The sequence below is a fragment of the Hypanus sabinus genome, chromosome 1 (genome assembly GCF_030144855.1).
Source record: "Hypanus sabinus isolate sHypSab1 chromosome 1, sHypSab1.hap1, whole genome shotgun sequence".
In the NCBI taxonomy this organism is placed as follows: domain Eukaryota; kingdom Metazoa; phylum Chordata; class Chondrichthyes; order Myliobatiformes; family Dasyatidae; genus Hypanus; species Hypanus sabinus.
Window position 1 is genome coordinate 163,412,903 of NC_082706.1, and position 25,466 is coordinate 163,438,368.

Here is a 25,466-nt window from a genome sequence, read left to right on the forward strand (position 1 = left end):
GACAAGGGGAGTCAAAGCTAATGCAAAAGCAAAAGAGAGGGTATTCAACAAAGCAAAAATTAGCAGGAAGATACTGGGAAGGTTTTAAAAAAGCTACAGAAAACAACTGAAAGAATCATTAGGAGGGAAAAGATTAAATATGGGAGCAAGCTTCTAAACAATAATATCAACATGGATAGAAAAAGCTTTTTCAAGTACATAAAAAATAAAAGAGAGATGAGAGTGGATATAGGATTACTCGAAAATGAAGTCAGAGAAATAATAACTGGGGACAGAGGTGGCAGATGAACTGAATGAGTATTTCGCACAATCTTCACAGTGGAAGACTCAAGCAGTGTGTCAGGTGTTGAAGGGTGTGAGAGGAGAGAAGTGAGTGCAGTTACTATTATAAGGAAGCAGGTGCTCTAAAAGCTGAAAGACCTAAAGGTACGCAAGTCACCCAGTCCAGGTGAACTGCACCCTTGGGTTTAGAAAGATAAAGCGTAGAGATTGTGGGGGCATCAGTAATGATCTTTCAAAACTCATTGCACTCTGGCATGGTGCCAGAGGACTAGAAAACTGCAATTGTCAGTCCACTCTTTAAGAAAGGAGGAAGGCTGCAAAAAGGAAATTATAGACCAGTTAGCCTCAGTGGTTGGGAGGAAATTGGAATCAATTGTTAAGGATGAGGTTATGGAGTATTTGGTAACACAGGACAAGAGAAGACAAAGTCAACATGGTTTCCTTAAGGGAACATCTTGCCTGATGAACCTGTTGAAATTCTTTGAAGGGATTACAAATAGGATAGATAAAGGGAATGTTGTTTATTTGGGTTTTCAGAAGGCCTTTGACAATGTGCCACACATAAGGCTACTTATCAAGTTAAGAACCCATGGTATTACAGGAAGGTTACTAGCATGGTTAGAGCATTGGCTGATTGGTAGGAGACAGCAAGTGGGAATAAAATGCTTCCTTTCTAGTTGAGTGCCAGTGACTGATAGCGTTTGGCAGGGGTCAGTGCTAGGACTTCTTTTTATGCTGTGTATATCAATGATTTAGATGATGGAATAGATGGCTTTGTTGCCAAGTTTGAAGGTGATATGAAGGCTGGTGGAGGAGCAGGTACTGTTGAGGAAACAGGCAGGCTGCAGAAGGACTTAAACAGAATAGGAGAATGGACAAGAAAATGGCAAATGAAATACAATGTTGGAAAATGCAAGGCCGTGCACTTTGGTAGAAGAAATAAATGTGCTGATTATTTTCTAAACTGGGAGAAAATCAAAAAATCTGAGATGCAAAGAGATTTGGGAGTCCTTGTGCAGAATACCCTAAAGCAGGGGTGTCAAACTCATTTTAGGTCACGGGCCGGATTGGGCAAAATGCAGCTTCATGCGGGCCGGATCAGTCGGGCACGTGCAAACGCAGCTTTCATTGCCTCCGTTTTTTTCAGCCTGTTTTCATGTGTCTCAGTCTCTGCTATAACTACAAAGTGTTTCACTTCACAAATTCCGTTTCTTATGAAGAAGACTGCTGAGCAAGCATTATTTTTATCATTGGTATTAACTTACAATCATAGGCTTCATATCGCCGGGCCATTAATAATTAAAATAATAGATCTATCTAAAATGATCTCGCGGGCCGGATATAATTGTACGCTGGGCCGGATATGGCCCGCGGGCCGTGAGTTTGACATCACTGCCCTAAAGGTTAACTTGCAGGTAGAGTCAGCGGTGAGGAAGGCAAATGCAATGTTAGCATTCATTTCAAATGGTCTAGAATACAAGAGCAGGGATGTGATCCTGAGGCTTTATAAGGCACTGCTGAGGCTGAACTTTAGAGTATTGTAAACAGTTTTGAGTTCCTCATCTAAGAAAAGTTATGCTGGCATTGGGGTGGGTTCAGAGGAGGTTCATAGATGATTCCAGAAATAAAAAGTTTAGCATATGAGGAATATTTGATGGCTCTGGGCCTGTACTCACTGGGATTTAGAAGGATGGGGGGAGGGGATCTCACTGAAACCTTTCGAAAGTTGAAAAGCCTAGATAGAGTAGATGTGGTAAGGATATTTCCTATGATGGGAGAGTCTAGTGCAGGGGTCAGCAACCTTTACCACTGAAAGAGCCACTTGGACCCGTTTCCCACAGAAAAGAAAACACTGGGAGCCGCAAAACCCGTTTGACATTTAAAATGAAATAACACTGCATACAACGTTTTGTTTTGCCTTTATGCTATGTATAAACAAACTATAATGTGTTGCATTTATGAAATTGATGAACTCCTGCAGAGAAAACGAAATTACATTTCTGCATGCAACAAAAACATTTTGAACTCCGAAAAAAAGACGTTGGGTTGAAGGTTACTTTTAAGTAAAATACTCAACGTCTATTTGAGTCCTTCTTGTATTTACGAAAAACGCCAAACTTAAATTTGCCGCCAGCAGCAAACCAAAAATAACGTCAGCCAGCTGTCAACCTGAAAAATAAAAGGACTATTTCACTGAACAATGAAAACATATGAATATACGTAAAATAATAGGCAATTAAAATATTTATCATACTTGGTCAGGTTGACTCACACCTGACAATGCAGTCGTATTCAGTAGGGATGGATCGATGCTTAGGGGAGTGACCGGGAAGGATAATGTGTTTTTTTCCTCTCTGAACTCACAGAAGCGTTTCCCAAACGATGTTTGCATTGCAATGATTGCAGAATGTAAATACTCCGAATTTATCATGTCGTGACCTTGTTTGAACTCTCTCAAATTGGGGAAGTGAGACAATGTGCCTTTCTGTAAATCTCTGGCAAGCACTGTCAACTTGCGCTCGAATGCCAAAACATCCTCCAACATGTGCAGGGCTGTACGTCCTTACCCCTGAAGAGCTGTGTTCAGCGTGTTCAGGTGCGCTGTCATGTCTACCATGAAGTGTAGCTTTTCCAGCCACTCTGGCTGTTCCAGCTCAGGAAAGGTGAGCCCTTTGCTGCCCAGGAAAGTTTTCACTTCTTCCAGACACGCGACAAAGCGTTTCAGCACCTCCCCTCTGGACAGCCAGCGATAAAAACACGTTGTAGCGGTGTGCTACACGCAGTCAGTAAACTGCAGTCAAAGATAGCTTTATTCGAACTAAACAGCCTTGCTTTTAAGCCTCCCTCAACCCGCCCCCCCATGGGCGCGGATGCTGCAAAAGACACGTACTCACAAACCCCTGTAGGCTATCTCCCTTAGCCTGAACGCTGGCTAATTGTGAGCCGGTTCGGATGTGTCAGGAAATGGGTCGCCACAACGTCTTATTTAGATTGTACAAGATCACCATAATCTTCAAATTTAGAATTACATTTCAAAAACTAACAAACTAACATAAAATACATTTTAATTAAATACTGACCAATTATTTCCCAAAGCAACAGGGAGCCGCAGCACAGACGTAAAAGAGTCACATGTGGCTCCGGAGCCACGGGTTGCCGACCCCCGGTCTAGGACAACAGGGCACAGCCTCAGGATAGAGGGTATCCATTTAAAACAAGGATACAGAGAAATTTCTTTAGCCAGAGGGTGGTGAATTTGTGGAATTTGTTATCACAGGCAGTTGTCGAGGTCATGTCGTTGGGTGTATTTAAAGCAGAGATTGATAGGTTCCTGATTGTCTACATCAGGGAAGTTACAGGGAGAAGGCCAAGGAGTGGGGCTGATTGTATAAATACAGTAAGGTGTTTAGAGGTCAAGGAGAAGAATGTGTTGGGGGTCCTAATGAATATTAAGGTGATAAATCCCCAGGGCCAGATGGGATTTACCCCAGGTTATTGAAGGAGGGAAAAGACAAGATTACTGGACCCTTAACCAGTATCTTCGTGTCCTTTGCAGCCTCAGGTGAGGTCCAGAGGACTGGTGAGTGGCTAATGTTGTACCCTTATTTAAGAAGGGAACAAAGGCAAATCCTAGGAACTATAGACCTGTGAGTTTCACATCAGTTGTTGGGAAATTACTGGAGAAAATTCTCAGGGTTAGAATATATGAGCATTTGGAAACCTATGGCCTAATTAGTGAGAGCCAATGTGACTTTGTCATGCCTTACCAACTTGGAGTTTTTTGACAAGGTGACAAGAGAGACTGATGGGGGTAGGGCAGTGGATGTTGTCTGCATGCATTTTAGTAAGTTGTTTGACAAAGTACCTCATGGGAGACTAATCCAGAAGATTAAGATTCATGGAGAATTTGCTGTTTGGATTCAGAACTGGCTTTCGCACAGAAGACAGAAGGTGGTTGAAGGGACTTATTTGAGCTGGAGGTCTGTAATTAGTGGTGTTCCACACGTATCTGTGCTGGGACCTCTGCTGTTTGGGATGCAAATAAATGACCTGGATGAAAATGTAGGTGGGTGGATTTGTAAATATGTGTATGGTGCCAAGATTGGTGGAGTTGTGGGAAGTGTAGAAGATCGGCAAAGAATGCAGCATGATATAGATAAGTTTTAGATATGGGCTGAGAAATGGCAGATGGAGATTAACCCAGATAAATGTGAAGTGTTGCAGATTGGTAGGACAAATGCAAGGAGACAGTACACTGTTTTGGGCAAGGTTCTTAACAGTGTTACTGACCAGAAAGTTCTTGTGATCCAAATTCTTAACTCCTTGAGAGTGGAAACACAGATCAATAAGGTGGTTAAGAAGGCTTATGGAATTCCTCCATCTCTGCCGCATCTGCTCTCAGGATGAGGCTTTTCATTCCAGAATGAAGGAGATGTCTTCCTTTTTTTAAAGAAAAGGGCTTCCCTTACTCTACCATCAACTCTGCTCGCAAACGCATCTCTCCCATTGCTTGCACATCTGCTCTCACCCCATCCTCCCGCCACCCCACTTGGGCTAGGGTTCCCCTTGTCCTCACCTACCACCCCACCAGCCTCCAGGTCTAACATATAATTCTCCGTAACTTCCACCGCCTCCAACGGGATCCCACTACCAAACATATATTTCCCTCCCTCCCCTTTCTGCAGGAATCATTCCCTACGCAACTCCCTTGTCCATTCATCCCCCACCCCATCCCTTCCCACCGATCTCCCTCCTGGCACTTATCCTTGTAAGCGGAACAAGTGCTACACTTGCCCTTACACTTCCTCCCTCACCACCATTCAGGGCCCCAGACAGTCCTTCCAGGTGAGGTGACACTTCACCTGTGAGTCGGCTGGTGTGGTATACTGTGTCTGGTGCTCCCGGTGCGGCCTTCTATATATTGGTGAGACCCGTTCGCCAGAGAAGATCTGGATCTGCCAGTGGCCACACATTTTAATTCCACATCCCATTTACCATTCTGATATATCTGTCCATGGCCAACTCTACTATCAAGATGAAGCCAAACTCAGGTTGGAGGAACAACACCTGATATTCCGTCTGGGCAGCCTCCAACCTGATGGCATGAACATTGATTTCTGTAACTTCAGTTAATGCCCCTCTTCCCTTTCTTACCCCCTCCCTTATTTATTTATTATCCCCCTTTTTTCCTCCCCTTTCTTTTCTCTCTCTGCCCCTCTCACAATCACTTCTTACCTGTTCTCCATCTCCCTCTGGTGTCATTCTCCCTAGGCCTACTGTCCCATGATCCTTTCCCTTCTCCAGCTGTGTATCCCTTTTGCCAGTCAACTTTCCAGCTCTTAGCTTTATCCTTCCCCCTAATGTCTTCTCCTATCATTTTGGATTTCCCTCTCCCCCTCCACTTTCAAATCTCTTACTATCTTTTCTTTCAGTTAGTCCTGACGAAGGGTCTCGGCCTGAAACGTCAACTGTACTTCTTCCTATAGATGCTGCCTGGCGGGCTGCATTCCACCAGCATTTTGTGTGTGTTGTTATGGAATGCTTGCTTTTATTAGTTGAGCCACTGAGTTCAAAGGTCAGGAGATTATGTTACCCCTTTAAAGAACTCTAGTTAGGCCTCATCTGGGGTATTGCATACAGTTTTGGTCACCCCCACTATAAGAAGGATGTTGAGGGTACAGAAGTTGTTTAGCAGGATGCTGCCTGGTTTAAAAAGCAGGTGCTATCATGAGAGGCTGGATAAACTTGGGTTGTTTTCTCTGGAGTGTCCAAGGCAGAGGGGAGATCTGATAGAGGTTTACAAGATTATGAGAGGCAGAGATAGAGTGGACAGAGACTGTTTCCCACAGTTGAAATGTCTAATACCAGAGGGCATGCATTGAAGGTAAGAGGCAGTTGGTTCAAGAGGGGAGTAAAATGTTATTACTCAGAGAGTCATGGATGCCTGGAATCTGCTGTCTGGTATGATGTGTGATGATAGAGGCAAATACGTTAGAGGCTTCTAAGAGACGTTTGGATAGGCACATTGATGTGAGGGAGATGGAGGAATATGGATATGGTGTAGGTGGGAGGGATTCGTGTTTAGGTGTTTTTCTTTTGCTTTTTAACTGGTTCAGCACAATGTTGTGGGCCCAATGACCTGTTCCTGTGCTGTTCTGTGTCTGAAATCATTCATTCTCTTTTGTCAACTGGAATTATACCGGTTTATCAATTCTGTTTCTCAGCTCTTCGACTTTGTTCCAGTTTCCTCTTACTTTCTGGATAAAGGTTTATTATCTTCATTTTGCATCACCTTCAGTGTTTACAATAAGCACCTGTTTCAACTTCCGGTGCAGTTTGTTGTTTACTCTTGAGATTTCCCACGCAATGTGTATAGCCGTTCTATTTTGTGTTTTCTTTACATCTTGGCTATAATAAAAGGCATTTACAGTGAAACTAATGCTTTAGATTTTTTTTAATTGTTTCTTTAAAATGTGGTTAACAATGCATTCAGTTTGTAAAAGGAAATGGTAAAATTTCAATGTTACATACAAACAATTTTCCCTTATTCGAGTGATTTTCTTCCCCTTCCATCCTTTGATTAATGATCTGGCCCCCCTCCTTTATTTGTTCACTGTGTCATATTATTCATGAGCAAACAATAACAGACCTTCTTTTCTGCTACAATGGAACATTACAGATTTACCAGGCAAAATGGAGGGAAAATATATGTCAGGCTTTGTCAGTTTAGTTTCAGCTTTTTAATCCAAGAAGTAACCTGAAGCAGTTCACATGCATTTTAGGTCACTGGAGCTAATAACCTGTCCATTTCCCATAACTCAGTACTGATTCTGGGGTTTCCACCAATGAGTTAACTTTTTAAACTCTGCTCCTCATTCTCTCTATAAGATCCATTCACTTCTGAACAAACTATCCAAGAGCCAGCTTGTAGTGGATAATTGCATCAAGATAATGTACACATTGGAACCTGGCTGCTATGCGATGATACCTCCCATCTAGGTGTTAGCCCTCGACATTGCTATGCCTTCTGCCATTTCTTCCGTCCAAACTGTAGTGATGATAATGTAGCTCTTGTCACCCACTAACACCCTAGTCTGTCCCCTTTCTACATAAGGTCTTAATTCTTGAAAATCTCACTTCATTTTATCCATCTGATATGACATTTACAATCTTTTTTTCAGTTCCACACTTTAAAGTACTATTTTTTTAACCAATATATTCTCACCAAGCTGTTTCTCCCAGTTTCTACCCTGAATAACATGTATTCAGTGACTATTATCTATTTCCTCATTCATTTTGCTGTTTCTCTTTTGAATACATTACCCTACCATTCTAACTTAATCTCTCCCTCCATTTAAAGTTCTGGCTTCAAATTCCAATTCTACGCTCCTGATCTTGCAATATTACATAGACTCAGAGACAGGGCCATGACTAATCACTTCCTTGTATTACTCCCTCTGCACATGTACCTTTTATGTTCACCCTTTTAAAAAGCCACTTTACCCTCCTCAATTCATATACTACTGTACTTTCAAAATCACAGCTGCCAATCCTAATTCTGTGGACCTCCACTGGCCAGACTTCTATGGCTAATGCTCTGCTCACCCTCATTCATTAACTATAAAATGTCTGTTGAAACCTAGGCTGAACAAACAATAAACAGTAAATGTCTGAACCAAATTAGCCATTATATGAAAATATAAATATTTCTTGTAGATCGTATGGGGTGGTTTTTCTGCTGAGAAAACAGATCACATTACATTTAGTAATTAGTGTGTTAAGTACAGGATAATTTCCTTAATTTTAATTGAATTGGTTTACATATATTTGATAGTTTTTAATTGTTTATTAGTTTCTATTTTCAAGTATTAATATTTCTAAGTATGTTTAAAAGTCTTTGAACAGTTTTGCAATGTCAGAAACTTTAACAGACATTTACAACAGGGACTTTAACAAACATTCAGAACCTGACCAATGACAAACCTATCAAACTCCGCTTTAACTATACTAGATGACTTTTCCTCCACTACAATCTGTGTCAGTGAATTTCACTGAATCACCACCCTCTAGCTAAGGAAACTCTTCCTTATCTCTGTTCCAAATGGACGTCCCTCTGTTCTGAGGCTGTGCCCTCTGGTCCTACGTTCACCCAGTGTAGGAAACATCCTCTCCACATTCTGGATCTTCTGATACCAGCACATCTTTTAGATAAGGGGCCCAAAACGGCTCACAGTGCTTTGAGTGGTTAGACCAATGCCTTATAAATCTTCAGCATTACATCCTTGCTCTTTTATACCAGTCATCTCAAGATGAATGGCAACGTGGCATTTGCCTTCCATATCATCCACACAACCTGGATTTAGAAAACAGTCTATGAATTTATTCCTTCCTCCAAAGTACATGACCATACACTTCCCCACGCTATATTCCATCTGCTATTTCATTGTCCAGTCAATGGAGAGGTTGATAAGTTCTTGATTTGTAAGGGTTTCAAAGGTTACAGGGAGAAGGTTGGAGAATGGGGTTGAGAGGGATTATAGATCAACCATGATGGAATGGTGGAACAGACTCAGTGGGCCTAATGCCCTAACTCTGCTCCTATGTATGATGTTCCTGTGGTCTATTAGGCTTTCACATTGCCTATAAAATTTACTTCTACGTAGCAGAGGGACTTACATAAGTAGGTCCTGAGTTTAATACAGTAAACCAGTGGCTGTTGTCCACTGATGTCAGCTCCACCCCCACCATTCAACAGACACCTCACTCATTTCCCCAGCTCATAAGTGTTGCCCACCCACCACACCACTTACATGAACAGCATTTGTTCACATCCAACTTAGTAATGTCTCAATCATAGAACATTACAGCACAGAAGCAGGCCTTTTGGCCCTTCTTGGCTGTGCCGAACCATTTTTTTGCCTAGTCCCACTGACCTGAACCTGGACCATATCCCTTCATACCCCTTTCATTCATGTACCTGTCCAAGTTTTTCTTAAATGTTAAAGGTGAACCTGCATTTACCACTTCATCTGGTGCCAGCTTATTCCATACTCCCACCACTCTCTATGTGAAGAAGCCCCCCCACAATGTTCCCTCGCATTATTTCCTCCTTCACCCTTAACCTATGTTTTTTTTATTCTCCCCCAGCCTCAGTGGAAAAAGCCTGCTTGCATTCACCCATCATAATTTCATACACCTCTATCAAGTCTCCCCTCATTCTTCTACGCTCCAGGGAATAAAGTTGTAACCTATTCAGCCTTTCTCTGTAATGCAGTTTCTCAAGTCCCAGCAATATCCTTGTAAACCTTCTTTGCACTCCTTCAACCATGTTAATATCCTTCCTGTAATTCAGTGATCAAAACTGCACACAATACTCCAAATTCGGTCTCACCAATGTCTTATACAACCTCACCATTACATTCTAACTCTTATACTCAATACTTTGATTTATAAAGGCCAATGTACCAAAAGCTCTCTTTACTATCCTATCTACCTGTGACACCACTTTTAGGGAATTTTGTATCTGTATTCCCAGATCCCTCTGTTCTACTGCACTCCTCAGTGCCCTACCATTTACCTTGTATGTTCTACCTTGGTTTGTCCTTCCAAAGTGCAATACCTCACACTTGTCTGCATTAAACTCCATCTGCCATTTTGCAGCCCATTTTTCCAGCTGGTCCAAATCCCTCTGCAAGCTTTGAAAACCTTCCTGACTGTCCACTACACCTCCAATCTTTGTATCATCAGCAAATTTGCTGATCCAATTTACCACATTATCATCTAGATCACTGATATAGATCACAAATAACAATGGACCCAGCACTGATCCCTGTGGCACACCACTAGTCACAGGCCTCCACTCAGAGAAGCAATCTCCCACCACCACTTTCTGACTTCTCCCATTGAGCCAATGTCTAATCCAATTTACTACCTCACCATGTATACCTAGCGACCGAATCTTCCTAACTAACCTCCCATCTGGGACCTTGTCAAAGGCCTTACTGAAGTCCATGTAGACAACATCCACTGCCTTCCCTTCATCCACTTTCCTTGTAACCTCCTCGAAAAACTCTAATAGATTTGTTAAACATGACCTATCACACACAAAACCGTGTTGACTCTCCCTAATAAGTTACTGTCTATCTGAATACTTGTAGATCCTATCGCTTAGTACTCCTTCCAATAATTTACCTACTACCAACGTCAAATTTACCAGCCTATAATTTCCCAGATTACTTTTAGAGCCTTCTTTAAACAACAGAACAACATGAATCCTCCAGCACCTCACCCATAGATACCGACATTTTAAATCTATCTGCCGGGGACGCTGCAATTTCAACACTAGTCTCCTTCAAGGTCTGAGGGAATACCCTGTCAGGTCCTGGGGATTTATCTACTCTGATTTGCCTCAAGATAGCAAGCACGTCCTCCTCTTCAATTTGTATCAATTCCATGACCTCACTACTTGTTTGCCTTATTTCCATTGACTCCATGCCAGTTTCTTTAGTAAATACAGACATAAAAAACCCATTTAAGATCTCCCCCATTTCTTTTGGTTCCATACATAGCTGACAACTCTGATCTTCAAGAGGACCAATTTTATCCCTTTCTATCCTTTTGCTCTTAATCTACCTGTAGAAGCTCTTTGGATTATCTATCACCTTGACTGCCAAAGCTACCTCATGTCTTCTTTTAGCCCTCCTGATTTCTTTCTTAAGTATTTTTTGCACTTTTTATACTCATCAAGAACCTTATTTGCTCCCTGTTTCCTATACATGTCATACATCTCTCTCTCTCTCTCTCTCCTTCTTTATCAGAGTTCCAATATCCTTATTCTTATTTACTTTGCCTTTATTCCTGACAGGAACATACAAACTCTACACTTTCAAAATTTCTCCTTTGAAGGCCTCCCACTTACCAACGACATCCTTGCCAGATAACAACCTGTCACAATCCAGGCTTTTTAGATCCTTTCTCATTTCTTCAAATTTAGCCTTTTTCCAGTTTATAACCTCACCCCGAGGACCAGATCTATCTTTATCCATGATCAAGTTGAAACTAATGGTGTTATGATCATTGGAACCAAAGTGTTCCTCTATACACACTTCCGTCACCTGTCCTAACTCGTTTCCTAATTGGAGATCTAATATTGCATCCTCTCTAGTCGGTACCTCTACATATTGATTTAGAAAACTTTTCTGAACACATTTTACAAACTCTAACCTATCTAGACCTTTAACAGTACGGGAGTCCCAATCAATATGTGGAAAATTAAAATCCCCTACTGTCACAGCTTTGTTTCCTGCAGTTGTCTGCTATCTCTCTGCAGACTTGCTCCTCCAATTCTCGCTGACTATTGGGTGGTCTATAATACAAACCCGTTAATGTGGTCGTACCTTTCAATGATTCAGTGATTATCAATGGTTACTTTACTATTGCCTGCCAGCACCGACTGGATTGAAATCCATTTTAGTTGCTTTAATTATATTATTTATAAACAATGTACATATTTACTCCAATTTGCCTGATTATTTGCATGGATTTAAATGTGGTACTTTCTTTTCAACAGATTCACTTATCAAGGATCAAACTTCCTTTTGTTGTGCAGAGTCAACCATCCTACCAGGTATGTCCAAAGTCATCCGCCAGTCGGACACTGGCTGGTGGAAGAAACACTGGCGCTAGGACCCTAGCAGATATCAAGGCCAGAGCACAGCAGGCTCGAGCTCAGAGAGAGGCGGCAGCAGCTGCTGCAGCTAGCCTGGTAGGAGATGAAGGGATCAGTGCTGCAGGAACAACTGGAGGGCAGACCAGAACACTGGCAGATATTAAAGCACAAACAAAAGCAAAGTTACTTGCCAAATATCAGGCCAGAACACAATTGCAGCCATTAGAAGAGCAAACATCTGGTAAACAAGACCAGGCTACAACAAGGGATGTACAGGATGCCAATGTTGTAAAGAGTGAAGAAGTTGTTAAATCAGATAACAACATTTCATCAAAGTGTAGTACTGAAACTACTCCAGCTCTCAAAGGCGATGACAATGTCGGTGACTCAGATTATACTGTCAAAAGTGCTATTCATTATTCCTCTGATATTGCCGCAGTGGCAAACATTCCTCACACTACTGCATCTAGCTGTGTCAAAAATGCCACAAAGGCACCCATCACTGATAATACTGCAGTACCAAGTTCTGTTGGTCTTTTTACGGTTGCCTGTACTGAGAATATTATAATGCCCAGCTCCAATGGTGAGGAAAGACAACCTTGCATTAGCAACAAACAGAATAGTGCTATTAGTGCTTCTGTGCCGAGGTATGCTGATAATAAAAGTTCAATGCCAAGTACTGCTAATGGGAATTTCATACCAAGCACAGCTGCCAGCAGCACAAAGACGAACTGCACTGCAATTGAAACGGAAATTACTGTATCAGGTTCTAATGGTTCTAGTAATAATAACGAATCACCACTTTCTGAAGGTGGTGTTTCCAAATCTCAGACTGTACTTAATGCATCCATGCAGAGTTTGCCTGTCAGTGCTGTGCCAGCAGTGTATTGCACCAGTGATATTTTTCCTGATAAGGTTTCTTCTCCAAGCTGTGGTGAAGACATCACGACTCTAAGCAATAATGAAAGTGTAACTGAAAGCAATGAAAATGCCTTTGAGAATCCCTCTATTGGTAATACATTATCCACCTCTGTTGTCAGTACAGGCGTTTTAAATTTCAATACAGCAATTATTTTGAACTCTTCCAGCAATATTCACATGCCAGCCAATTTCAATGCTGCAACTGAATTAAATTCAGCAGATCAGTCACTGGATCTGGGATCTGCAGCAATAAATAAGATAGAAATTGGTGCACCAAGTGCCCCGCTGCTGAGCTCTTTGAAACCTCCTGTCAGTATAGAAGGGACCTCTAATGCTGACATCCATTATGCTATAATTGATTCTCATACAACAGGAACTTGCGTGTCAAATTTGGGTATGGACCCACAGACTGTAATAGTTAAAACAGAAAATGCCTTGAACTCTCAAATGCAATCTCAGGAACTGATCAGTAACTGCACTGAAACTGATGCTGAAAGTCAGTCAGTGAACAATGGCAGAAACAACAATTCAGAAGTGGTAAAGATTGACAGTCCATCACTACTTGCGAAAGACATGCAAGTATCAACAGTTCTGTATGGAACAACAAGCACTACTGGTCTACAATTTAAGTTTAATGATCTTGAACATCATTGTTTTACAATAAAAAACTCAGAAGATTTTGAACAAGTCATTAGTAATAACCAGGAGCAAAACATCTCAAACCAAAGCAAATCAGGCTATCATACTAGTGAAAGTCAAAGTATTAATGAACTGGAGGGCTACAATGACAAAAGCCATAGTTCAGATAAATATAATGAATATGATGTTTGTACAGTGAAGAAAGACAAATTAGATACTTACACCAATTCTGGTGAATCTGCAGACACAAAGCAAAAAAAATTGGAACCTGTTAACACTTTTGCTGAGACAGAAGCTAACCAGTCCATGGAAAAGAAAAAAGACCTTTCTAATATGAATGACTCTGAAACTAACCAGGGAGAGCACCTGGAAAAAAATGAAGCTACAGAAAATGCCATTCATACCCAAATCAATCCATTAGTGGGCAACTTGCAAACAACAAGCTCTAAATCAACTTTTGGCACAAACCAATCTCAGGCCTTCACATTATCAGCTGCAGAAAACCAAGAAAGGGTCCCTGCTCCTGGAAGCACTAATCGTCATCTTTCTTCAGTTGAAGCCAATAACCCTCTTGTGACACAGTTGCTGCAAGGTAACTTGCCTCTAGAGAAAGTGTTGCCTCAGCTACGGTCAGGCACCAGGCTTGAAATTAATAGGCTTCCTTTGCCTTCCCGAGGTTTTAGTGAATCAAAAGTGACTGCAGCTGAAAGGGATGTCACTATTAACATTCCTCACCCTCTTTCTCAGACATCAAAGGGGCAGACTTTGGGAACAATGTGGGAGATTCAGTGCAACACAGGTGATATGCAAGTAAGCAACAGACAGGCTAAATCAACAGAGGAACAGTCACAAAGCAGTTTAAAGCAAACAAAGCAGTGCGCCTCAGTTGGAGTTGAAATGTGGTCACAGACTCCAGTCAGTATGGATCAAAACCAATCAGGGCAACAGCAAATGTTATTTAAACAAGAGTGGCTAAACAAGACTTTCATTAAGCACAAAATCATTAAAAGCCCAGAGTTTAAAGAGCACAAGAAACTATTGCCTGCATGTGGTTTTGAGCAGAATGTGTTGACAGGCAGTGACAACAGCAACAACTTGATTATCACAGCCCCTACCTCACAGAAACAGCACACTCATCAAAAGTCTTTTAGCTTGAGAGGACTAACTGAAGCAGAAACCTTAGTGCAAACTATACCAGCAGCCACTCTAGGTTATGGCACCACAAATGCATTAACATTTAGCCGATCCTTAGAGCAAAGCAGCCCAGCATTTAACACTATAGCACAAGTAGATACATCAGTGGACACAGATGTGGAAAGCATGGGTGCTGTTTTCTCAAGCAGTCTTAAAATTAAGCAAACTGATATCAGTTGTAGAGCAACACAAACTATCCAGAATAATGCTGTGAAGCATCTTTCTTCATTTAAGGAATGTGAAGCACCATCTGATCAAAGCACAGGATTAGTTACTATGGAAACCAATAAAAGACTGAATTTACATGCTACAACTGATGGTACAAGTGGTATTAAAATAGAGCAGTTCTCTGTTGATGATGCCTTAAGCAAAAGCTGTGCAGAGGATATCAAAGATATTTCAAATGATCATTATGAAACAAAAGAACACATAAAGGTTTTCGGACCAACAATGGATGTCTTTTTAGGTAAATTAGTAAAGGAGCCTGATTTTTCTTCTCATCTATCCACTGAGTCTATTAAGCCAGCCTCACACCTTGCCACTCAGAAACTTCTCCAGCAGCAGCAACTCTACGGAAATTATTCCACGTTACATTTCAGTGGCACTAACTTGAAGCAAGCGGCTTCTGTTATTGAACAGTCCATTGGAAGTTTTCTGGGAAGTAGTGCAAATGATGCCATTACTTTATCTAACCAGAACTCTTCCATTCTAGCTCATAAATTTTCTAACAACAATAGTGCAGAATTAGAATTGAAGTGCTCTTGCAGACTTAAAGCCATGATTATGTGTAAAGGATGTGGAGCCTTTTGTCATGATGACTGTATAGGGCCTTCTAAGCTGTGTGTAGCTTGCTTGGTAGTAAGATAGAGAATGGTGCCTCACCAAAAACATTTTTATCACAATGCATAGTACAGTAATAGGAAGACTTTTTAAAATAATTGATCTACAAAAGAATCTCAATGGATGTTTTGTTAGTATGTTGAGAGCTGTACCATTGCACTACACCAGAATTCAAGATTACAGCATTTTCTCCAATAACACTCTACAATATTTACCAAATTCTACTTTTAGAAGAATGAGAATTAGATGACTGTAGGTAATTCCATTGTGTTGGTACTTCATTACATCTTTAGTGAATTAGAAGACAAGGTTGTGCCAGCAATTCCACACATCATACAGCTGGGAAAATAGAAACCAGCCCTTTTCTGGCTATTTCCGAATAGCCTGGCTGTGGCTTATAAGGTATGAGCAGATCTGTAATAAATTTGCTTTCTTAGTCACATAGAAATGAAGCAATGTGGAGAGATTAGTCTGAAAGTGACCAGGATTGGATAACACATTATCTTTAATTTTAGTTATAGAAATATGTATTTTGTAAAGATCTCCTTTTGCGGAGGTAAGAATTGTATTGAGTCCTTAGATGCTTTGCAAATACTGTAGTTCTTTAAAGCGTATTTTTAATCACTTATCGATCGTATATATCTTTTAGTTACAGTTTTTGTAATCTATCACAAAACTTCCAAGCTCTACAAGGTTTATTTTGAAGATCTGACCTTATATTTTAATTGCTTAGAAATGGAAAAATCCATGGTTATGTTACTTATGTGCCATAATACTTGAATGCACCACCTTGGCTTACTCCAAATGCTGAAACACTCACACCAGCTTTGTGTTTTTACAACAAAAGAAATCTATTTCAGCTATGTGAAAGAAAAGCATTGTTAAATTTTAGCACTATTTTTAAGTTTTATATCAGTAAATTTTGTAGGCTTATAATGAATTTTCAAGGTCTTGAGAGTCATTGCATCGTGGCGTGAAACACAATGTGAATTTGTTTAAATGTTTTATTTTTCGTGTTTAGTTTTGTTATAACAATGGATTTACTTCTCTGCGTCTTCATCAGTGTTGGAAATTTTTAAATTTTTAAAAGCACTGATACTTACACACAAGCTGCTTCCAGGGCTGTTTTGGCCCCAAACTATCACTGTACTGTAATTATTCTGCAAATGTTAGATATAACAGGGAATGTTATTGTTAAAGTGCATGAATATCACAGCCAAATGTGTGTAACTGTGGCTTTAAATTTGTTTGATGTCATTTCATTCAAGCATTACACATATAAAAAGAACTCCATTTATTATACATGCGGATAAAAAGCAGGATATACAGTATTTTCGCAGGTAAAGAACAGCCTGCTTTTGTTATCTCCTTAATTGCCTTCAGTATTTGATAGCACTTTTTTTTTAAATATGCATTGAACACAAAGATAGAATTGATTGAACTTGATTTGTTGAGGTGGACATGTTAGTTAATGCATTATGGTCTGACTTCACATTCTGATTTTATGTAAACAAATGGATGCATTGTTCAAACACAGTGGTATGAAACATTAAATCTCACAGAAAGTTGGTACATCAAATCTGAGTTATAATGTACATTGAAGTTCTGAATTTAAGAGATTACTAGTGGAGTACATTACTTATAATTTCCATTATCCTTATAGAAGCTTAAACAGTGTAATTCTCAATACTGATATGGTGGCACTTTATTTGCTGCTGTCACAAACTGTTCTGAAAGCAGTAACCTCTGTTGGAAATTTGGAGACTATTGAGTAGGCACAGGTTATTTTTTCCTATCCCCTTCTGCCCTCCTGTCCAGAATGCAGTCGTTCATAACCAGATTATGGCTTCACAGCACTTCTAATTGTGAAATCTTTATGATAAATTTGGATCAATTTCTGCCTTGAATGTGGGATCAAAACAAAAGCGATTTTTCATCTCAATTAATTATCTACACGCACACACACTCACTCACTCTTACAGAGAAGATTACTGTATAGAAATCAGGAATACACATCCAGATTGATTTTAACTTTTCTTAATCACAGCACTGAGAGCAAACCCTTGTGCTTCTACTGCCATCCTGCATTAGATATCAAGAAACAGTTAAAGAGATCAGTTGTAGCACCACCATTGTTGGTTGTACTCAGCATTTATCTACTGATCTATCAGGAATCCTCAACGGTTCTCTTGAGCTTATAGTTCCATTATGTTTTTGTTATCAGTAAACACATTTTATTGACAGTAAACAAGTTATACAAATTTAAACTGAGCACAAACCGTTGATCAGTTATCAGGTCCATGGTGATAATATAACTATATTTTCCTACTATTTCAAATTCTCCTTTTCTATAAGGGGCTAGGAAAGTCAAGAAAAAAAATACACCAAAGAAAGTTCAATCTTTTTCTGGTTTGGAGCATTACACACATCTTTCCTACCTCATTCTTCAATTGAATCTGAATATTTATTACCTACCCTCTGAACAGATCTGTCCAAATCACGGCCCGTTCTTTATCTGGAAAAGTAAAACTGTAGATCAGGAAATCTGTCATAAAAAGAAATAATACTGGGGATACTCAAAAGATCAAACAACATCTTTAGAGAAAGAAACAAATATCTCAGATCAGTGGCCTAGCCTGTCATTTTAATTCTCCATCCCACTCTCATTGAGACTCTGAACCTTTGGCCGCCTATTCTGTTCCAACAAAGCTAACATGAAAGTACAGTTCATCTATCTAATGCAGTCATCAGGATTGAATGAATAAATTTCAGATTACCAACCTTTCCTGCATTCAACATTAACTCAGTTTCTGTCACCTTACCTAAACTGTAAAGTTTTCCAGTATTTTTTTGACTTTAGATTTCCAACAGCTGCTTTGTTTTGCATCTCACAGTTCCAGAATTTTTGTTTTGCTATTTAATAACTGCTCACGTTCATCTTCCTCTGTTATACCATTCTGGATAGATCAGCTATTGTTAACTGCCATTCCACCATGGCTAATCACAGATCCCACCTCAGCACCCTACATTTACTTTCTCACCATATCCTTTGATGCCCTGACCAATGAGGAAACTATCAACTTCCACCTTAAACATACCCCCAGACTTGACCTCCACTGCAGTCTGTAGCAGAGCATTCCACAAATTTGCTACTTTCTGACTAAAAAAATTCCTCCTTACCTCTATTCTAAAAGGTCACCCCTCAATGTTGAGGCTGTGTCCTCGGGTTCTGGATACCCCATCAAGTGAAACATCCTCTCCATATCCACCCTATCTAGTCCTTTCAACATTTGATAACTTTCAATGAGATCTAACCACATTCTTCTAAATTCCAATGAGTACAAGCCTAAACACTCCTCACACCTTAACCCCTTCGTTCCTGGAATCATCCTTGTGAACCTCTTCTGGACTCTCTTCAATGACAACACATCCTTTCTGAGATACGGGGTCCAGAACTCTTGACAGTAGTCCACATGAGCCTGACTAGTGACTTAGAAAGCCCCAGCATTATCTCCTTGCTTTTATATTCTATTCCCCTGGAAATGAATGCCAACATTGCATTTCCCTTCTTTACCAGAGACTCGATCTGTAAATTAACCTTCTTGGAGTCTTACATGAGGACTCCTAAGTCTCTCTGCACCTGTATGTTTGAACTTTCTCCCCACCTAGGTATTAGTCCGCATTATTGTTCCATTTACCAAAATACTTTATCGTGCATTTCCCAACACTATATTGCATCTGCAACTTTTTTACCCATTCTTCCAATTTGTCTGAGCCCTGCTGCAATCGCATTGCTTCCTCAGGACTATCTTACCCCTCCACCTATCTTTGTGTCATCCACAAACTTTGCCACAAAGCCATCGATTCCATTATCCAAATCACTGAAAAACAATGTGAAGAGTAGCGGTCCCAATACTGACCCTTGAGGAACCCCACTAGTCACTGTCAACAAACCAGAAAAGGTTCTTTTTATCCCCACTCACTGCCTCCTGGCTGTCAGCCATTTCTGTATTCATGCCAATACCTTTCCTGTAATAATGCCTTCTGAAAATTCAGGTAAATGACATCCACTGCCTCCTCTTTGTCCACCCTTCTTGTTACTTCCTCAAAGAACTCTTAACAGCTTTGTCAGGCAAGATTACCCTGTACAGAAACCATGCTGACTTTTGACTTATTTCATGATTAGTGTCCAAGTACCCAAAACCTCATCCTGAATAATGGACTCCAGCACTTTCCCAACCACTGAGGTTAAGCTAACTGGCCTATAACTTCCTTTCTTTTGCCTTCCTCCCTTCTTAAAGAGTGGAGTGACATTTACAATCTTCCAGTCTATGACCATGCAGAATCAAGTGATTCTTGAAAGATCATGACCAATGCATCTGTTATGTCTTCAGCAGCCTCTCTTAAGACTCTAAGATGTTGTCCATCTGGCCCAGGTGACTTATCCACCTTAAGACCTATGAGTTTGCCTCACACTTCTTCCTTTGCAATAGCAACGGCACTCACTCCTGCTCTCTGACATGCACAAGCCTCTGGCAGACTGCTAGTGTCTTCCACAGTGAAGACTGATACAAAGTACCCATTAAGTTCATTTGCCTTTTCTTTGTCTCCCATTACTGCCTCTCCAACATCATTTTCCAGTGGTCCAATATCAACTCTCTCCTCCCTTTTGCTCCCTTATTGGCTAATTTGCCCTCATATTTCACCTTTTCCCTTAAAGCTTTCTTAGTAGCCTTTTGTTGGATATTAAAAGCTTTGCCAGTCATCCAACTTCCTGTTCATTTTTGCTACCTTATATGCCCTTTCCTTAGCTTCCCTTGCCAGCCATAGTTGTCTATCCCTGCTACTTGAAAACTTCTTTTTCTGTGGGACATACCCATCCTGTGCCTTGTGAACTCTTCCCACAAACTTCAGCCATCTCTGTTCTGCCATCATCCCTGCCAGTACCCCTCTCCAATCCACCTGGGTAAGCTCCTCTCTCATGCCTCTGTAATTCCCTTTATTACATTGCAATACTGATACCTGTGACTTATGCTTCTCCCTTGAAAATTGCAGTATGAATTCAATCATATTATGATCACTGTCTCCTAAGGGTTACTTTACATAAAGCTGTTTAATAGATCTAGATTATTACACAACACCCAATCTAAGACAGCCTTTCCCCGAGTAGGCTCAAACACAAGTTGCTCTAAAAAGCCATCTCATAGGTATTCAACAAATACCCTCTCTTGTCATCTGACACCAACCTGATTTTCCCAATCGAATTAAATCGTCTATCTGTTTCCCGAACTATAGAGTCCCCTATTACTACTGCCATCCTCTTCAGTTCCCTACCCTTCTGAGCCACAGGCCACCTGAATGCCAGAGACACGGCCACTGTTGCTTCCTCCAGGTAGCTCACCCCCACGACAATAATCAAAATGGAGCATTTATTTTTTGAGGGGGACAGCCACTATCTGACATTCTCCATTCCCACTCCTGACTGTTACCCGTTTATCTGCCTTGGGGTGACTACCTCCCTATAGCTCCTGTCTTTCACCTCTTCACTTTCCCTAGCAAGCCGAAGGTCATTGAGCTTCAGCTTCATTTCTTTAATGTTGTCTCTAAGAGGCTGCAACTCGATGCATCTGGTGCAGATACGGCCATTGGGGAGGTTGGTAGTCTCCTGGAAATACCACATATGACACCCAGAACAGAACACTGTCCTTGTAGACATAACTCATATTCTCTCAGGAGTTAGATAAGAAGTAAAGAATGAACTTACGCATTTACCTTGCCTCAGCCTATTCTTGCCAAAGCCCTATTGAGCCAAAGCCTTACCACTCTGACTCAGTCCACTCCAAAAATGACCGCTCCACTAGACAGTACCCCTCTTTTATAGAGACTGGGTTTTTAATGGTCTTCAATGGACTTGTGTGGGAACCCTTTTCATTTCCATCTTTTAGGTGTTACCAAAAGCAATTGAGCAGCTTTCCACTTCTCCCTACTTGATTCTGCACTTCTACAACATGCTGAAGACCGATTTGTCTGGACTATTAACTGTTTCCCTGCCCACAGATACACACTCACCCACAGAGAATCCCCATTCTTTATATGCATACTCAAGAAAAGAAAACATACACATATTATTATTGCAGACTTTAATATTTGGCCATACTAATCAAGTTCCAAAGATTTAGCCAATCCTCTGGAATAAAAATAGATTTGCACCTCAACCTAAACCTAAAGAGAATTTCAACATACATTGCATCTATTTATCCCATTTGGCAAAATATGTAGCAATAATTTCTTTCCAATTCTCTTAACTTAGATGCTGAAGGCAGAGAAATCTTTTCCTTAATAATGCTGACTATTGCAACTGTCAGGGACTTAAACATGTACAGATTTCCAATATCTGCAGCAATTTACTTAAGGATTATGCTTCCTGAATTTCTATCATTTCTCTCTCCTAATTGTGATAATTTTAAAAGCTTCTCTACAGTATTTATGGTGTTCTAAGAGAATGTTTTTCCCAAGTAATAGTGTCTCAATATTGATTAATTATTATATCCATGTGTTAATAAGGTGCATTAAATCAGACTGTTCTGTTTCCTCAAATTCCCCAGCAGAAATATCAGCCATGATTACCTTCAGAGCTCTGTCTCTTTTATAAAAGCATTTTAATACAAGATTTATTTTTGACATTTTCTTGTTTTTAGAACAAAACAAAAATGGGTCAAATGTTTTAAAATGTTTTTACCAAAACTTACAGAAACTATTGTAGAAGATGATTTAAAAAGTTCTTGTGGAGCTGCTTCCAAACCTCTGCCTATGGATTTTTTTCAAATTTATGAAGTTTTCAGAAAGTCTTATGAGAAAGAAAAAGTAAGTGATGGAGCAGGTGTTCAGCATTTTAATCACTTGTTTCAAAGTCAATGAATAATAACATGCTACTCTCAACATGCAGTTCATAAAGCTGTAAAAGTGAAAACTCTTTGCACCTACAATAGTTTTGTTTAATTTTAAGCAATCTGTTACCTAAGAAATTAATTTAATATATATATATAAGGTGGTCGAGTATCTAAGATCTGTCATCAAATAGTCTTAATATTTAGAATTTAAATCAAAGGAAAATTAAGGGATAAAGGCAGAGGAATATGACCAGTTGAATAAAGGCTTTTGAGCTGTTTGAGTGCAAGAAAAGTGATCCAATTAGCCTTCTTTGAGACTTTAAAATTCTTATGTATGTATAAATTAATTAATCCGCTTCTTGATTTTCATTATGCTTTATGCTCCTGTTAAAGCAATGCAGAAAGGTGATTCACTGATGGTTTTTATTTTTGACAAAATGGTAAGAATTAACTGGTGTCCTATTTGCACTGTGCACCATGCATCAAGAACAGTTTTTTTTATTTGTATAGTTTTTACAATGTGGCACTTAATTGGTTTTGTTATCAAACAGAATCTGCAACAAACACACAAGATACTAAAAATTATTGACTTATTGGTTAGAGCTTGATTTTAAGGAATGTCTCCATTTTTGGTTATGTAAATAACATTTTCCTTTAAGTTATTGGTGCATTATTAATGGGATCTCATGGATCCACACTATATTTATGTTTATAAATATGATTCCAAATATATGTTCTCACACAGCAACACCACATATAATAAAGACATCATTTTGTTCTGCTTTTTCCTCTGCTTTTCTACCAAAGAAATGGTAATTGAATCAGGTTACATAACTTCATAAATGGTTTACAATGTCCTCAAAAGAGACAGCATTTTTCTTTTCTCCACCAGTTTTGGTAGGTTGCTCACGGGTGAATGACAGGTCAAATCCTACTCCATCTTCATGAGTAAACCAAAACTTAATTTTGTGGTAAATTCAGGGAATCACACTTTGCAACTATGTGTTATATTTTTGTTTTAATCGTCACATGAAGTGATTTTCCACGATGTCGTAAACATTAAAAACATGTGTTTGTGACCTTTCTGTATCTTTTCCTGATTAAAAATATACTAAAAGTCAGTTTGTATGGACAAATCTTTTGTAATAAGGGGGAAATGTTCATGCTTACAATTTTAGAGGCCAATTCTTCAAATTCTGCAAAATGGGCTCTCACTGTCAGAGGCTTGCCAATTACAATTGTGATTTGCACGTTTCAGTCACCATTTGCCTAGACGTACTTCGGATTAATTCTTAAAGCTTATCTTGGTGGGGTGGATGGTATAGAAGTCTAGCAATATGGCTCTCTGAGAAATAATAGGGCCTTAAATGACGAAATGGAGTGATATGGATGGGCCAAACCAGGCCTGCCCGTGAAATACTTGTAAAACTCAACTTATGTCTATGAGCTTTAATAGTATTTCACGGACAAAACTCCAACCCAACATTTTGTCAGGGATTTTAACATCTAGAAACATTTAAAAAAAGAACAAAAATAATATGTTAAAATAAAGAATTAACTGTAAACTTTAAAGTTAAAATTACCATACAAGCCTTAAATAATTATGAGAGCAAGAGTACATTCTGTGCGTTTTCTGCAGTCCAAAATGCCCTTTGAAGTCAATGACCTTATGAATCTAATCTGGGCCAGGCTCCAAGAGGTGATTACTGAAGCACAAGTGCCAGGGATTCTCAACCAAATCCAGCTACACTGCTAAAACCCGGGGGTATCCCATTGACAGGAAATGGCGGCTGTAACTCATAGACAGTACATTGGGGTTTCGACTCTTGCTTCATCAGCAAAATCTGGGCCAATTACTGGGACTTTAGCCCTGAATTCTATATGAGCATAATTTGAAAAAAAAGGTCAAAACTAAATTAAAATGGCATTGCAAAGTTTATATTCTGTGAACTTTCTAAAGCCATTTATTTTAAGTTATGTGATCCTGCAAAGCCCATTGCTTGTAGTAAGGTGTTGAATAAAAAGGTTCAACTTACTCATAATCAGTCATGGTTTAACTGATGTTTCCCTTTTGTGCAAACGGTATGCAATGCATCTTATTTTTATGGGCTATGAGCATCAGTAATATTTCTGAAAGCTCTATTGTGTTGGAACATAGATTTATATAGTGTTTCATTTCAGTGTTAAATAATGTACAGAAGGCCCAACACCAAAAAATAAAGAAGCCACACAAAAAATTTCTAGTATTTTTAATCTATCCTTTCATTTAGAGATACACTCAGTTTCCATTTTCTTAGGTGCACCTGTTAATACAAATAGCTGATCAGCCAATCATGTGCCAGCAACTCAATGCATAAAAGCATGCAGGAATGATCAAGTGATTCAGTTGTTCAGACCAATCATCAGAATGCGGAAGAAATATGATATAAATAACTGTGATTGTGGTGCCAGATGGGGTAGTATCTCAGCAATTGCTGATCTCCTGGGATTTTCGCGCAGAGCGGACTCTGAAAGAGTCTTAAAAGAGTTTGCAGAGAATGGTGCAGAAAAACAAAAAAAAATCCAGTTCTGTGGGCGAAAATGCTTTATTAATGAGAAAGATCAGAGAGAGTGGTTCAAGCTGACTGAGCATTCTAGACATTGATCAGTGATGGGATCCAATAATCTACTTCCTTAACCACTGAGATTTAATTTAAAAAAAAACAGAGTATGCATGGCAGGATGGTGAATTAGAATCAGAGTAAGCGAAGAAAACAAAAAAAATTGGCATGACATGGAGAACCAAGATCAAGGAAAAACTTAAAATCCCTAATAGCAAATGGAATATTACATGATAATGGTCTAATAAATGATAAATTAAAGGATAAAACAGGTTAATTTTCATTTCACTATTAATTATTCCATATTAGATTACCTTCCTACTTTAATTTTCTACAATTATGTTTGGGCGTATAATGTAGAAAGTTAAAATATTCTTGAATGTAAGGCAGAGGCTAATGGGTAAGTACCATTTGTGCATAAAAACTTACATT

General features: G+C 39.6%; 1 protein-coding gene across 1 annotated transcript in view; it reads left to right on the forward strand.

Moving 5' to 3' along the window:
- LOC132406092 (putative Polycomb group protein ASXL3) overlaps positions 1-23,732 on the forward strand; it is a 230,275-nt gene extending 206,543 nt beyond the window's left edge. Inside the window, exon 11 of the mRNA XM_059991342.1 lies at positions 11,852-23,732. Within this exon, the coding sequence (XP_059847325.1) occupies positions 11,852-15,571 (3,720 nt within the window). The 3' untranslated portion in view covers positions 15,572-23,732. The remainder of the gene's footprint in view (positions 1-11,851) is intronic.
- The last annotated feature ends 1,734 nt before the right edge of the window (positions 23,733-25,466 follow it).